General features: G+C 45.7%; 2 protein-coding genes across 4 annotated transcripts in view; both read right to left on the bottom strand.

The window, feature by feature from the left end:
• Window positions 1-3,542, bottom strand: part of LTN1 (listerin E3 ubiquitin protein ligase 1) — a 52,415-nt gene extending 48,873 nt beyond the window's left edge. For both annotated transcript variants that reach the window (XR_011470355.1, XM_070407315.1), the window contains exons 1-2: window positions 3,438-3,542; window positions 214-417 (exon numbers count right to left, since the gene is read on the bottom strand). Coding sequence is in view for 1 of the 2 variants with exons in the window: in XM_070407315.1 (XP_070263416.1) it covers window positions 214-417; window positions 3,438-3,479 (246 nt within the window). In the remaining variant the exon portion in view is untranslated. The remainder of the gene's footprint in view (window positions 1-213; window positions 418-3,437) is intronic.
• A 490-nt stretch (window positions 3,543-4,032) lies between these two features.
• RWDD2B (RWD domain containing 2B) lies at window positions 4,033-12,862 on the bottom strand. Of its 2 annotated transcripts, none has more exons than XM_070407313.1 (5): window positions 12,640-12,862; window positions 7,387-7,613; window positions 7,241-7,308; window positions 6,754-7,116; window positions 4,033-6,213 (listed from the first exon to the last, which is right to left on the bottom strand). In XM_070407313.1, the coding sequence occupies exons 2-5, from the start codon at window positions 7,591-7,593 to the stop codon at window positions 5,979-5,981; spliced, it is 873 nt and encodes a 290-aa protein (XP_070263414.1). In that variant the 5' UTR covers window positions 7,594-7,613; window positions 12,640-12,862; the 3' UTR covers window positions 4,033-5,978. The 2 variants fall into 2 exon arrangements, with proteins under 2 accessions (XP_070263414.1, XP_070263415.1); XM_070407314.1 differs by lacking the exon at window positions 12,640-12,862 and adding an exon at window positions 11,878-12,365.
• Between the last annotated feature and the right edge of the window lie 23 nt (window positions 12,863-12,885).

Raw genomic sequence — 12,885 nt, 5'->3', positions numbered from 1 at the left:
GAAATCCAAAGTGGTTCCAAAAAGTGCAGAGCAACACACTAATTTATAACCTAGAAGGTAAGTGCAAACTACGCTTAAGCCTGTGTGTCAGAAAAAAGTGCAACTGTGAAAGAAATTACTAGTGATGATTCATTTCTCTCTCTATGAAACATGCCAATGATATCTTAATAAAAGGATTATCTTCATCATTTTCATGAAAGCAAGAAAACTTACTTTTAATTTCGTGGTGACATCTTTCTTAGAAAGTTTCCGCAGCACCATTCGGAAATCAGAATCTACAAGGTTGTCTATTTCCTCAGCTCCTTGAACGGCAGGAACATAGCCCAGGTCACTCTGAAATGTTCCAAAACCAATGAATCCAGGCACGGTTCCCTGTTCTTTGGCTAGAAGTTCTGCAGCTCGGCCACTGTTTGAAGGCTGATAAGAAAGGAGAGAAAAAATGTCAGAGTCCAGGAAGAGTTCAAAATTTAACTTTGAGTTCTTGAGAGTCATCCCTTGGTAATTCCCAGGGGAGAACAAGCTTTCACTTGGGAACTTCTTCTTAGCCTAAGATTTCATTGCAATGTTCCCGAAAGGTGAATGTTTCTGTCACCAAGAGGTTATCAGTAATGACCTTAGGAGCCATTTCCTGGTTTCCTAAACATCAGAAAAATGTTCTTTAAACTGGGTACATGATATCAAATTAATGAGTCATGACATCATTTTAAAGACATAGATTAAAATATTTAAAATCAGAGAATGCATCACGAATGGTAAGCCCAAGTATTGCTTTATCAAATGTTTTACTTCCCATATTTGTATAAATAATATGTATATACACTTGTATACTGTGTAATAATGCAAAATTAATTCAAAATGGTTACAAGTTACATTATTATGGACATAAAAATCAATACGATTATTTTGTTTTGAACCATAATCAGTGGTCTGCTTGACTGATACACAAAGTGGTAGTCTCTTAGCACTAAAAGGGATTAGTTGTGACAGAAAGAACATATTTAACTGTTGAAAGAAATTCACATACTAGTACTGTCATCAAATAGGAAGATGCCTCCGTTCAATGTCCAGGATGACATTATAATCCATCTAAACTTATCTGTTTTTCTCTGTAAGAATGTTCAAAAGGGCTATCCAAATGTGTGATTCGGTTTGCTTGTACCTAACAAAACTGTGTACGGAAAACTTATTTGTCAAGGAATATTCTGGGTTACTTTCTAAACTGAGTGACCAGAAATGGAAATGATGGCCTGAATTACATTTTTTTCAAAACAGCAGCATTTAAGACTAATTGCAAAATAGGTTCTCTATTTTAAAACCTTATTTAAATGAACATTATTCAATTTGTCTTTCTCAATATTAACGCATGAACAAAAAGCTACAAAGAAAGTTAGTGAACTAAAATACAATTCTGAAAACTAAATATGATGACCTTAGGACATCCAAATTTTATCTATAACCCCATTTGTAAACAGCTGTATGATAAAACAGAATGAAGTAGCATAAAAAACTAATTATTGCTAAAAGCTAAAGGAGTCAAGGTTGAATTCTGAACTGACCTGAATTACCAGAGCTGGACAGTGATAACTGGGCGTAGGAGAAAAGCTATCCCATTTCTAGTTTCCAATTTAAAAGTAACAAATTAGTTCAATGTTCTGATTGTATCTTTTACTCAATGGCTACTTTGAGTTTAAAACACAGTTATTGTTTCTTTTTACTCTATTGTATATCAGATGTTTATACCCACAGCTCGGAAATCAAAAACCTTGATTTTCTTTCTGGCAGTTACTTTTCTCGCCCCCAACTACCCCCGCCCCCGGCCTGATTGCCCCTAACTGCCCCCCTCCCGCCGGCCTGCTCACACCCAACTGCCCTCTCCTCCTGGCCTGATTGCCCTTAACTGCCTCTGCCTGGGCCCCACCACCATGGCTTCATCCGGAAGGTCTCCGGGAAGGTCTCCCGGTCTAATTAGCATATTACTTATTTATTAGTATAGAGGCCTGGTGCATGGGTGGGGGCTGGCTGGTCTGCCCTGAAGGGGGTCCCGGATCAGGGTGGGGTCCCCTTGGGGGGCACAGCCAGCCTGGGTGAGGGGCCTGGGGTGGTTTGCAGGCTGGCTACACCCCCTTCAGGGTGGGGGTGGGCATGGCCAGCCTGGGTGAGGGGCTGAGGGCTGTTTTCAGGCTGGCCACACCCCCATTGGGGCCCCCACTGGGGGGCATGGCTGGCTTGGGCGAGGGGCTGAGGACTGTTTGGGGGTGGTTTGCAGGCTGGCCAAGCCCCCGGCTTTGTCCAGAAGGACGTCCAGAAGGACGTCCAGAAGGTCTTCGGAAGGTCTCCCAGTCTAATTAGCATATTACTCTTTTATTAGTATAGATAACCAATGGAAAAAGCTCTCTTCATCAAGCAAAGAAACAAATATCACCAGTAATGAGAAAAACAGGCTATGACACAGGGAGAAAGTCAGAGCTCCATCTACAAAGCATTCCTGCCAAAATGGCTTAACCTGAATCAAATCATAAGGAACGAGACAATCCTAAGTTAAGCAAAACAATTGGCCTAGACTCTTCCAAACTGTCCCTGTCATAAAAGAACACCCTCCACCAGGGGAGAAAAGCTGGGAAACTGTCAAGATCTAAACAACTAAAGGGAATGAGGGGTCTTGGCTGGATAGTGGATTTTTTTTTTTAATTTCTTAAAAATCCTTTAAAATATGTTTTTATTGATTTGAGAGAGAGGGAGAGGGGAGAACATAGAGTTGACTACAGAAATCTGAATACAATGCTGTATCCTATTAGCTAACAGTATAATACGGAAGTTACACTTTTCTGCGTGTTATAATTGTTCGCGGTTACGGAGAACGGCATTATTTTTATAATACACGTGAAGTACTTCGGAGTTGAATTTCTGCAAGTAATTCTCATATGGCTCAACAAAATACATACATTAGACAGAGGAAGCAAATATGGCCAATTATTGACGCCTGGCGAGTCTAGGTAACGAATATATTGGTTGTCGTTGTAATAATCTTGCATATTATTCCCTGGTACTCTTTTCCTTATATTTGGAATATTTAAAAAACAAAACACTGAGCACATTTTTAAAATAAAAAGGCCCCGGCTCCGTGAGGGGTCCGTCGGCTGCAGAAGGGACGGGAGGAGGCGGGAGGGGAGAGCCTGTCCGGGACCCCGGCCCGCAGGCTCCGTCGGCAGCCTCCCACCCACCGAGTCCGCGGCCCGGCTCGCCCCGCAGGTGCCCTCCCGGTCCCGCCGCACCGACGCATCTGCTCATGAAAGTGTGTGCGCGGGGCAGCTCGGCGTGGCACCCCCTCCTCTCTCCCGGCCACCTGCTCACCGGCCCCGCCGGCAGGGACGCAGGCGGGAGGCCACACGCCCCCCGCCCCGCGGCCCTGCCCCGCGCGGCCGGCCACCCGCTCTCACCCGCAGGTTCCCTTTGGTCCGCTGCTTGTTCTTCCCGCCCATGGTCGCGACCTCCGCCACACTCAGCCCGCAGCCCCCGGGTTGACACAGCCGGGCCACCACTTCCGGCCCTGCCTCCGGAAGCGGTCACAGAACAACTTCCCGGCCCTCCCCTTCCGGCGCCCACCCCGGTCTTCCTGCCGCCCCACTTCTGCTCCCGCCTCCCGCCTCCCGCCGTGGCCTTGACTACCTTCCGGCATCACCTCACAATTAGAGCCACGTCCCCCTGAGTGACGTCACCCCTGTCCAATAGGAAGCCGAGCCTGGGCCCACAGTGCTGACTCTCCGCTTCCTCAGCGGCAGGAGGCGAGATTGGTTCCGGTGGAGGGGAGGTTGACCGTGTTCTCCCACCCACAAGGGTGGCAGTAGGGCACTATCCATTGAGCGAACTGGCTAGGGCAGTGTGAGATTTTGAAATGCAATCGTCAGCATCATCTGGGTGCTTGTTAGAAACGCAGGCTATTAAATCACTTCCTATCTCTCTAAAAATCAATAAGAACATACTTAAAAAAGAATACTATTGTTTGTATAGGAATTACTTTTATAAATAAAAGTGGACATGTAGCCAATGTTTTCTGCTCACACTGTTTTCTAGATTTTTAACTTTTAATCATAATTTGATTTGGCATTAATAGTTTCTTTTAAGGATAACACTTTCTTCATAGATGATTCTAGTTCCAGACATATTACCGAAATAATACATAGAAAAATTGTCATTATGGAATGAATATACATATTGAACAGTTTTACATTTCAGGATCTTTGTATCAAATATATATTCATTTTTAAAGTCTAAGGAAGCCATCTTGCTCTAACATTTAACTAGCTTCTTACAGCTTTTATTGTGTCTCTTACATTCATGTAGGTAGGACCATCTAACTTGCTGTTTTCTTTTTTGCTGACTACTACTCTCACCCATTTCCAAAGGAATTTACTAATCATGAGGTTGGAACATCCGGTACTTTCTTGGTCACTCTGTCAATAATCCAATGTCTAAATTTGACAGGTTTGTCTCAAGGAAGAAAACTAATATATTATTATATTCTATGTGTTTTTTGTTACACTTGAGATCTGTATATTTGTACATAGCAGTGTGTTTTTTATTAAAACAATGTACAGCCTGGCTGGTGTGGCTCAGTGGTTGAGCATCGACCTATGATCCAGGAGGTCATGGCTCAATTCTGGTCAGGGCACATGCCTGTGTTTCTGGCTTGATCCCCAATGTGGGGCGTGCAGGAGGCAGCCAATAAATGATTCTCTCTCATTACTGATGTTTCTATCTCTCCCTCTCCTTTCCTCTCTCTGAAATCAATAAAAACATTTTTAAAAGAGATTGAGCTCAGTTCATGCCTTACCCTTCTGTGAGGTGAACTCAGGAACAGAGCATTAAGTATACACAAATATATATGAGCTGCAAACTCTACTTAAGAAATACTTCACATATTTGTGTATCAAATGGTTGGGGTAGATTAAACCTTTGAGGTCCAATTTTATTTTTGGAATTCAAACAGTCTGGTCCAAATTAATTGATGGGATTGAATGTTGAACCGGTTTGCGGTGTCGACCTCAGCCTCGACGTTGGACCTGCTCCTAGCGCCTGGTCTGTCGAGTCAGCCTCCACGTTGGACCAAAAAGGCTTAAAAACTAAAGCTTTCAAAAATTTCTTTGGCAAAATAGCTTTCCACTGCAAGTAAGTGGCACAGAAATATAAATAAGATGGTTTTTATTTCATAACTAGAGGCCCATGTAGGGTCCCTAGGCCTGATTGGTGATCAGGGCCGGCCGGGGCCTTCCTTCATTCCACGCCACCCCCTGGTGGTCAGCGCACATCATAGCGAGTGATCGAACTCCCGGTCTCCCGGTCTTGTATATTAGGCTTTTATATAGATAGATAAGCTCTCTACAGCGAGGCAGGGGCTGGTGCTGGATCAGCAGCTCACCACAGGCATTGGCATCTCTGTGGTTCTCCTGGCCCTTCCTGCCCTCGTGGATGAAGGGGCTACTGCAGCTCCAACCATCAGCCTTGGTGTTGCAGCAAAAAGAGGGGGAAGAGGTGCTCTCGCTGTGTCAATCATAATAACCAGGAAAGCAAAAGTTTTACCAGGCAACCCATAGCCAAAGCCCTATCCCCAGGCCACCTGAGCTTCAAGAGAGGCTGGGAGAGCTCATGGAGGCAGGTAAAGGGCATGGGTTAGAGAATGGGTGGCAAGTTGGACTACCAATATTATCTAACACAAGTCAAATTAATTTCTCTTTCAAAATGGGTAGATATGCCAAGGTATTCCTGTCAATAATTTTAAGATTATAAATAAAGCCTCAGTTCTGCTTTCAATCAGGACAATTTTTAACAGATGCACTTGAGCTATGATACTTTTTCTCTTCTTTTACCCCTAACATTCTAGAACAAACTGAAGGAAAATTACTGAATCTTTCAAGAAAGAGTGGGTAAAAACCCACTCTTGACAACAGTGACAAAATACTTTCAGTGTCTCCTCTGCTCAGCTACTGTCCTTCCACACCAAAGAACATCTGGAAAACATCCCCACATCCATTGGCATTTAAAAATTGATACAGCTGACCAAAGTCCATGTGGTTTCCTCTGGCTCCACTAATACTGAACACTTTTTCTTCAAAAACTGAAAATTTTCTCCATCTTTCCATTTCATCATTTGTACCATCCAAAGGAATGTCTTCTCGATGGCGAATCAAAATTCTCTTCCAGTTTAATTTTTTGAGTCTGAAAAGAAATTTTCAAAGTAGAAATTTGAAACTTGTGTTGTGCATTCAAGAACACTGAAAACATTACTTTCCTAGAAGGGTAGAAATCTATTTTATAATCTCAGGGATTTATTTTAATCAAATGTGATTCTGGTCATAATCCTGTCCCCAAAGTTATTTGTTGCATTATCACTGATACAGAAAGTACTGATTCTCAAACTCCCAAAAGGAACACCTCAGATACTCATTTAGGAAACCAGTAGAGAAGCGAGAGGATTAGGAACCCCCATGCTTCACAGGGAATATGCAGCTTATGAGGAAGAGTCAGATCCATGGGAAGGGAGGGCCGTGATGCAACATCTCTCTACAGAACCCTCCCATGTGCACTGTGTCCGATGAGCGAAGTGATGTGACCACGTTTGAGTTCTACTTTGTCCAATGACTTGAGACTGAATTCCCAAAGGCACCACCCAGGGAAATACTTATTTTACATCTCCAGGATCTAGTCGAGAACTGAGATGATTGGCACGGCACACAGAGTTTGTGAGAGTGCACCCACCTTGACCAGAATTCTTCACAAGCACCCTGGGGGCCTTCCACACAGACGACGCCTGGCTTCCCAGGCATGCTAAACCCAGACAGGGAAAGCTCCTTTGCCCACTGCAGAATATCCTTTCGTTTGCATTTGTTGTAGATGTGATGGCTATAGATCCAGAGTCTCGTGAGAATGACATGGACAGGCTGGACTGTACTTTCTGGAATGGGGGGAGGGGTGGGGTCTCTGCTGACATAGCCAGAGGCGTGTTCTCTAACCCAGTCAGTGGCATTCAGTATACAGACGTCTCCGAGGCAATTCCTCTGCAGGTATGCGGTCAGATCTGTGTTCAGCTGAGTCTGCTGGGATCTACTCAATAATACTGACCTGGTAGAAAAGATATGGGATAAAACATTAAATCCATTTTCTTGGAACAGGAAACAAACTCAAGAATTGCTATTATTCTCCGATTAATTTTGACCTTAAAAGCTAGCCAGTTCCTGTAACACACCTGACAGTGATTTCAGGCAGAACTGCAGGGTATTCAAAGGGAAGAATACAGGCCAGAGAAAACACCACCTGATCAAAAGAGAAGGAAAATGCCCTCAGCATTAAGTCTTGACGTGTTTCAATTCTCCAAAAGCAAAGCTGAATTACCACTGTGTCCGCAGACATGTCCAGGTTCATGTTGATAGTAAAGTAAACTTTTGAAGATCGGCCCTCCATTGTCCCCTTTTCAATGCAATCTTTCAGTTCTGCTACAGCGAGCTGGTCATTCACTGTGAGCTCATTCTCGCCAGGGAACATGCTGGCCAGCAGGTCTAACTCAGAGAGCTGGGCCTCAGCCTGTTCAATCTCAACCATTTTTGGGTATCTGTAAGTTTCTAAGGAGGTGAGAATAAGAGACAATTAACACATACGATCTTGGGATTAAGGGTACTTATTAAAAAAGTATTTGATTTCTTCAGAAAATGTGAAATTTAATCAGAGTATTGTTCCCCATTATTCTACTTTGTAATGTCCTGTAATATGCATGTAATACATGTAATATGTTAATATGGAACAATCCAGTGAGAACAATAAACTCTAATTATAACCACACACCAATTCCTACATATCCAGATAGTTGATCTGGCATCTTGATCTATTTTATAAAAGTAACTGAATAATGTAATCAAAACCCACATCAATGATACAGCCAGGAAAGAGGCTAACACAGATTACCTTGGAAACCTAGAATGAACACAGTGAGTAAGCAGAGCTAATTCTATGGATGGTTAATTTTTTCTTAATATTAAGTATATTAGTTTTAAAAGCAAGAGACTGGGAAAAGGGAAAATAAAGGCTGCTAATTACCCCACAGCTCAAGTAACCCCTGTCAACATTAAAAAAGTACAAGGTTGGAAAATTCAAATAGTAGAGAAAAAAATTAAGATACAGTTTCCTGCTGGTAGTCTCTTCCCTACCTACCTAAGTCCCCGATCCAAGCCAGAGTATTTGGTGTTTCACATCCAAAAAAATTGTACGTATTAACATAAATGGAAACTACATGCTGGTATAACGTGTAAATACACGTAGAGTGAGCCACGTACACATAATTACAACGTACCCAAGGGGATGACACAAACATCTCCCCCACCACTTCCCACCCCTCTTACCTGGAGATCTAGTCACCGCCAGTACCTGGCGATCTAGCTCATTCTCTCTAGGGGCTGTCATACTGAATCAGGTAGACATCATTTATTGCGTTCTTTACCTTGGACATTGGGTTGTTCCCACATTTTTGCTATTATGAACAATTCTATAATAGAGGTTATTTTCATATATACAGTTTGATGAGCAATACACACACACACACACGTATATATAGTTTGGTGACTACATATTCAAGGATAAGTTTGCAGAGATGGCTTGTTGGAACAACAAGTTCAACATTTAAAATCTGGGTAGGTATTACCAACTTGCCTTCCAGAAAGTTGCCATACAAAAGTTTAAATTTTTTACATAGTGCCCTCCTTTTAAAAAGTAATTATGAATACATTGTCTTGTGTGTGTGTGCACGCGCACGTGTGTGTGTGTGTGTGTGTGTGATTCAAACAGAGTTTTAGGGACATACAGGACTATAACAAAAAACCTAACAACATTTATGTCATCTGAGTCCCACAAGGAGAGGAGAAAGAAGGCAGAGCTGAAAAAGTATTTGAAGAAATAATGGCTGAAAACTTTCCAAATATGTCAAAAGGCATAAATGAATTCAAGAAGCTGAACATATCTCAACCAAGAGGAACCCACAAAAATCCAAATCAAGACACATCAAACATCTGAAAACTAAAGACAAAGAAGAAAACCTTGAAAGCAGCAAGAGATAAATGAGGAAAAGTAATTCATGTAAGAAAGTATTTCTCATCAGAAACTACAGAGGCCAGAAGGAAGAGTCATAATATTTTCCAAGGGCTGAAAGTAAAGAGAGATTATCCCACAGTATTACATCTAGTGAAAACATCCTCAGGAACAAAAGGGAAATCAAGACATTCTAAGACAAATGAAGCAACTATTAATAGTTGACTAGCCGAAACCGGTTTGGCTCAGTGGATAGAGCGTCGGCCTGCGGACTGAAGGGTCCCGGGTTCGATTCCGGTCAAGGGCATGTACGTTGGTTGCGGGCACACCCCCAGTGGGAAATGTGCAGGAGGCAGCTGGTCGATGTTTCTCTCTCATCGATGTTTCTAACTCTCTATCCCTCTCCCTTCCTCTCTGTAAAAAATCAATAAAATATATTAAAAAAAAAAAAAAAGGAAGAACATTTAAAAAAAAATAGTTGACTAAACGTGGTTACAAGGAAGAAGGAAAAGATTTTTACTTTCCAATTCAGACGCTTCAATATCATTTGAAGTTTTGTGATTAGCCTGCAGTACTTTTAAATTTCACAGAAAAAAAGAAAGGTTACGCTCATAAAAAAAGCTCATCCCATTGCTCTAAAGGAAAACATGACTTATCTTCTTAAACAGAATTTACTCAGTGAAATCAAACACCATTATTTATGTTAGTGGTATCCTGGGGGAATTCTTTCTCCTCTTTGGTAAAGTTTTATCAAGCAGTTACTATATGTAGAGCTTCACCCATCCTTCCTTCCTGGAGCTTTTTATTTATTTATTTATTTATTTAATATATTTTTATTGATTTCAGAGAGGGAAGGAGAGGTAGAGAGATATAGAAACATCAATGATGAGAGAGAATCATTGATTGGCTGCCTCTTGCACGCCCCCTACTGGGGATGGAGCCTGCAACCTGGGCAGGTGCCCTTGACTGGAATCAAACCCAGGACCCTTCACTCCATAGGCCGACGCTCTATCCACTGCGCCAAATCAGCAAGGGCGAGCCTTCTATTTAGTTTGAGGATCAGGTCATTAATAAGATCTAGAACAATGAAGATACAAAGACTTGGTGTTAAATGATCAGTATAAATATTGTTACAGGCATGGGGAATAAGATGAGGGCACAATAATGAAATGGGCCACCAGGAAACTTTTGGCAAAGGCCACAGGAACTGAGCTGAGCCTTGAAAGAAGGGTACGACTTAGACAAGCGGAGCGGGAGGCATAATGGGGAGAGAGAAGAAAGGTCTGCGAGGCAGGAGAGCACAGAAAAATCACCGAGCCCTGAACCTGTCCCTGCCTCACCACCCCAACTACCAAGGCCTAATCCAGAGGCTCATGATTTGGACTCTTTCCTCGGGCACTAGCTCCTTTGGCCCTAACCCATGTGGGCCCTTCTTTCCTCTCCGGGCAGGTGACTTCCACAGCCTCCAGCTCCCGACTCCTGTGCCTTTCTTGTGGTCGGGTTCAGCCAATGGGCTGGCAGGATGTGGAGGATGGGAGGAGAGTCCATGGTCCTTTTCCGCGGTGGGATTCTGACAATGGCTGGGACGGGTGGAAGACCACCCCTTCTGCAGGCAGCCCTTGTTCCCCATCTCCAGCAGACCTTCCAGGCCGCCTCATGCTCCTTTACACCTGGCCACTCCTCTGTAAACAGACCCTTCATTAACGCTCTCCTCACAGCTTCACAGTCGAGTGTGTGTTTAGTTCCTTCCGGACCCTCGTGTCCTCCTACGCGGAGTCTGGTTCTAATGTCTCTCGGTCAGCTTGCGCTCAGCACGGTCATTCCATTGGCTGTCTGCGGTGTCTGATAGATGTATATGAGACCAGCAAGAGAGCACCAGCAGCCATGTCATCCTGCTTAGAAAAAAGTCAATGTACCTGGTGCCTGGGCAACAGCGTTGCCATCTGAGGGGAAGGCACGCTGGTTGACCATGAACAGCTCCCTGTGGAGTGAACTGACCAGGTTCACCATCTGGCTGTTTGCTTCAGACTCAGAAGCAGGAAGTACCAGCATGTTGAGTGGACCCACTCCCCACAGGCTGCGTGGGATGATCCATCGTCAAGTCCTTTAGGACATTAGCTGCCATGGATCCTGTCGAGAACACACCACAAATGACGGGGATGACTGAATGTCAAGGGAGCTGAGCTCATTAGGATGAACTGGACACAAATTGGGAAAACAGGAAGCGCTCTTGTACCGGCTGGGCTGTCTGCACCCGTGAGTGTGAGCCGATGACGACACTGCATCACTCCTAATGCCAGTGTGGTTCCAACCGAAGTCCCGGTGCCAGCGCCACGCTGGGAAAACATTACACAAAAGCATTTTCTGTTGAAATAAGTTCTTGAGATGCAGAATGACAGAGTTCAAGCAGGTTCTGTAGGGTGTCCAAGAATGGTCGTCCTATTACTTTGACTGATCTAGTGTTTAGCTTAGACACAAGTGATTGCATTTGGACAATAAGTTATATGGGCACTTTCTGTGTGTGTGGCTGCTCAGCCTTTATTGTTAGATCACAATATGCACCATGAATTTCTAAGAGGAGGGTCTAGTATGTGTTGCATCCCAAACCTTTCTGACCCTGATCACCAGAGTGAGCGTTTTCCTCCAGACTTAATGGCATTGGCTCTTCTGGACACAGGAGTCATTCCTGGCTGGTCAACGAGCCGCCCCAACTTAAAGTCGTTCAATACCAAGGCTACGTTCCATCCTCATGGAGTCCTTTTCAAACGACGTTTAAGATCCCTGGACTTATTAGAATTCCACAAATACCTTCTCTAGCGTGTTTTGGGGCTGAGGACTCCAGGAAACAGCGTATCGGTTGGGTGGCTATCGGAGGAAATGAAGTAGCTGGTCTTTGTAGCGGTTAAGTGTGCGCTCTTGCCGTCGGCCCAAGTGCCACCTGCCGCCCATGACCTTAGGCCGGCGGCTCGGTTTCTGGGGCCTCAGTCTCCCCATCTCCAAAGCGGGGAGACGGCTGCTGGGAGGCCCGAGGGCGGCTGTGGAAAGTGCACACAGAGCTCGGCACGAGCAGCGCCCGACAGCGCCCGCCAGGACCGCACTGGCCGCTCACCCAACTAGTGTCCCGCACGGTCCGGGCACCAACGGATAACGATCAACAAGGAAATCTCTGCCGCCAGGCTCGGCCAGCGGATGGCTGTTAGGACGCAAGGGCGGAAAGGGGACAGGAACCAGCGGGCAGGGCTGGGGGCCCAGCACCCTCAGGACGAGGCAGGAGGATGCGGACCGTGGCGGGGGCGGGAGCGGGGAGAGGGCAGCGCCGTGGGTCGGGGCTGGAGAGGGAACGCGGGCAGTGCCTGCTGGGCTCCCACGGGCCACGACGTCCCCTCCTGGCGCACATGGGAGGCGCCCCGCGGGGCTGCTCGGTCCCGGCCGCGGGGGAGGGGGCGCACCTGCCGGCAGGGCCCGCGGCTGGAAAGGGAGGCGCCGCTTAGTCCCGGGACCGCATTTCTGTGGACACCCGCGTCCTCCTGCCGCAGTGTTTCCGGGTCAGACCGGGCCGGCGGCGCCCACCTGTTTAATTCCCCCCAAGGGGCTCGGCGCCCATGGGTCCGGAACCAGCAGACGGAACCGCAGGTGGTCCACACGGGCCTCGCTGGGGCCCACCGAAGCTCAGGAGGGCTGCCGACGCCCCACGTTGACCTGAGGAGCCGCGAGGGGCCCCGGGCCGCCGGCGGTCGCCGCTCCCCTAACCAGCAGGTGAGCAACCCACAGCCCCGCCCCGCGGGCCAGCTCCTCTGGATCAGACCTTCCGGACGC

The sequence above is a fragment of the Myotis yumanensis genome, unplaced genomic scaffold, assembly GCF_028538775.1.
Source record: "Myotis yumanensis isolate MYYU_CA2020_CCGP unplaced genomic scaffold, mMyoYum1.0.hap1 SCAF_2, whole genome shotgun sequence".
NCBI lineage: Eukaryota > Metazoa > Chordata > Mammalia > Chiroptera > Vespertilionidae > Myotis > Myotis yumanensis.
This window is presented reverse-complemented; position numbering and strand designations above follow the sequence as displayed.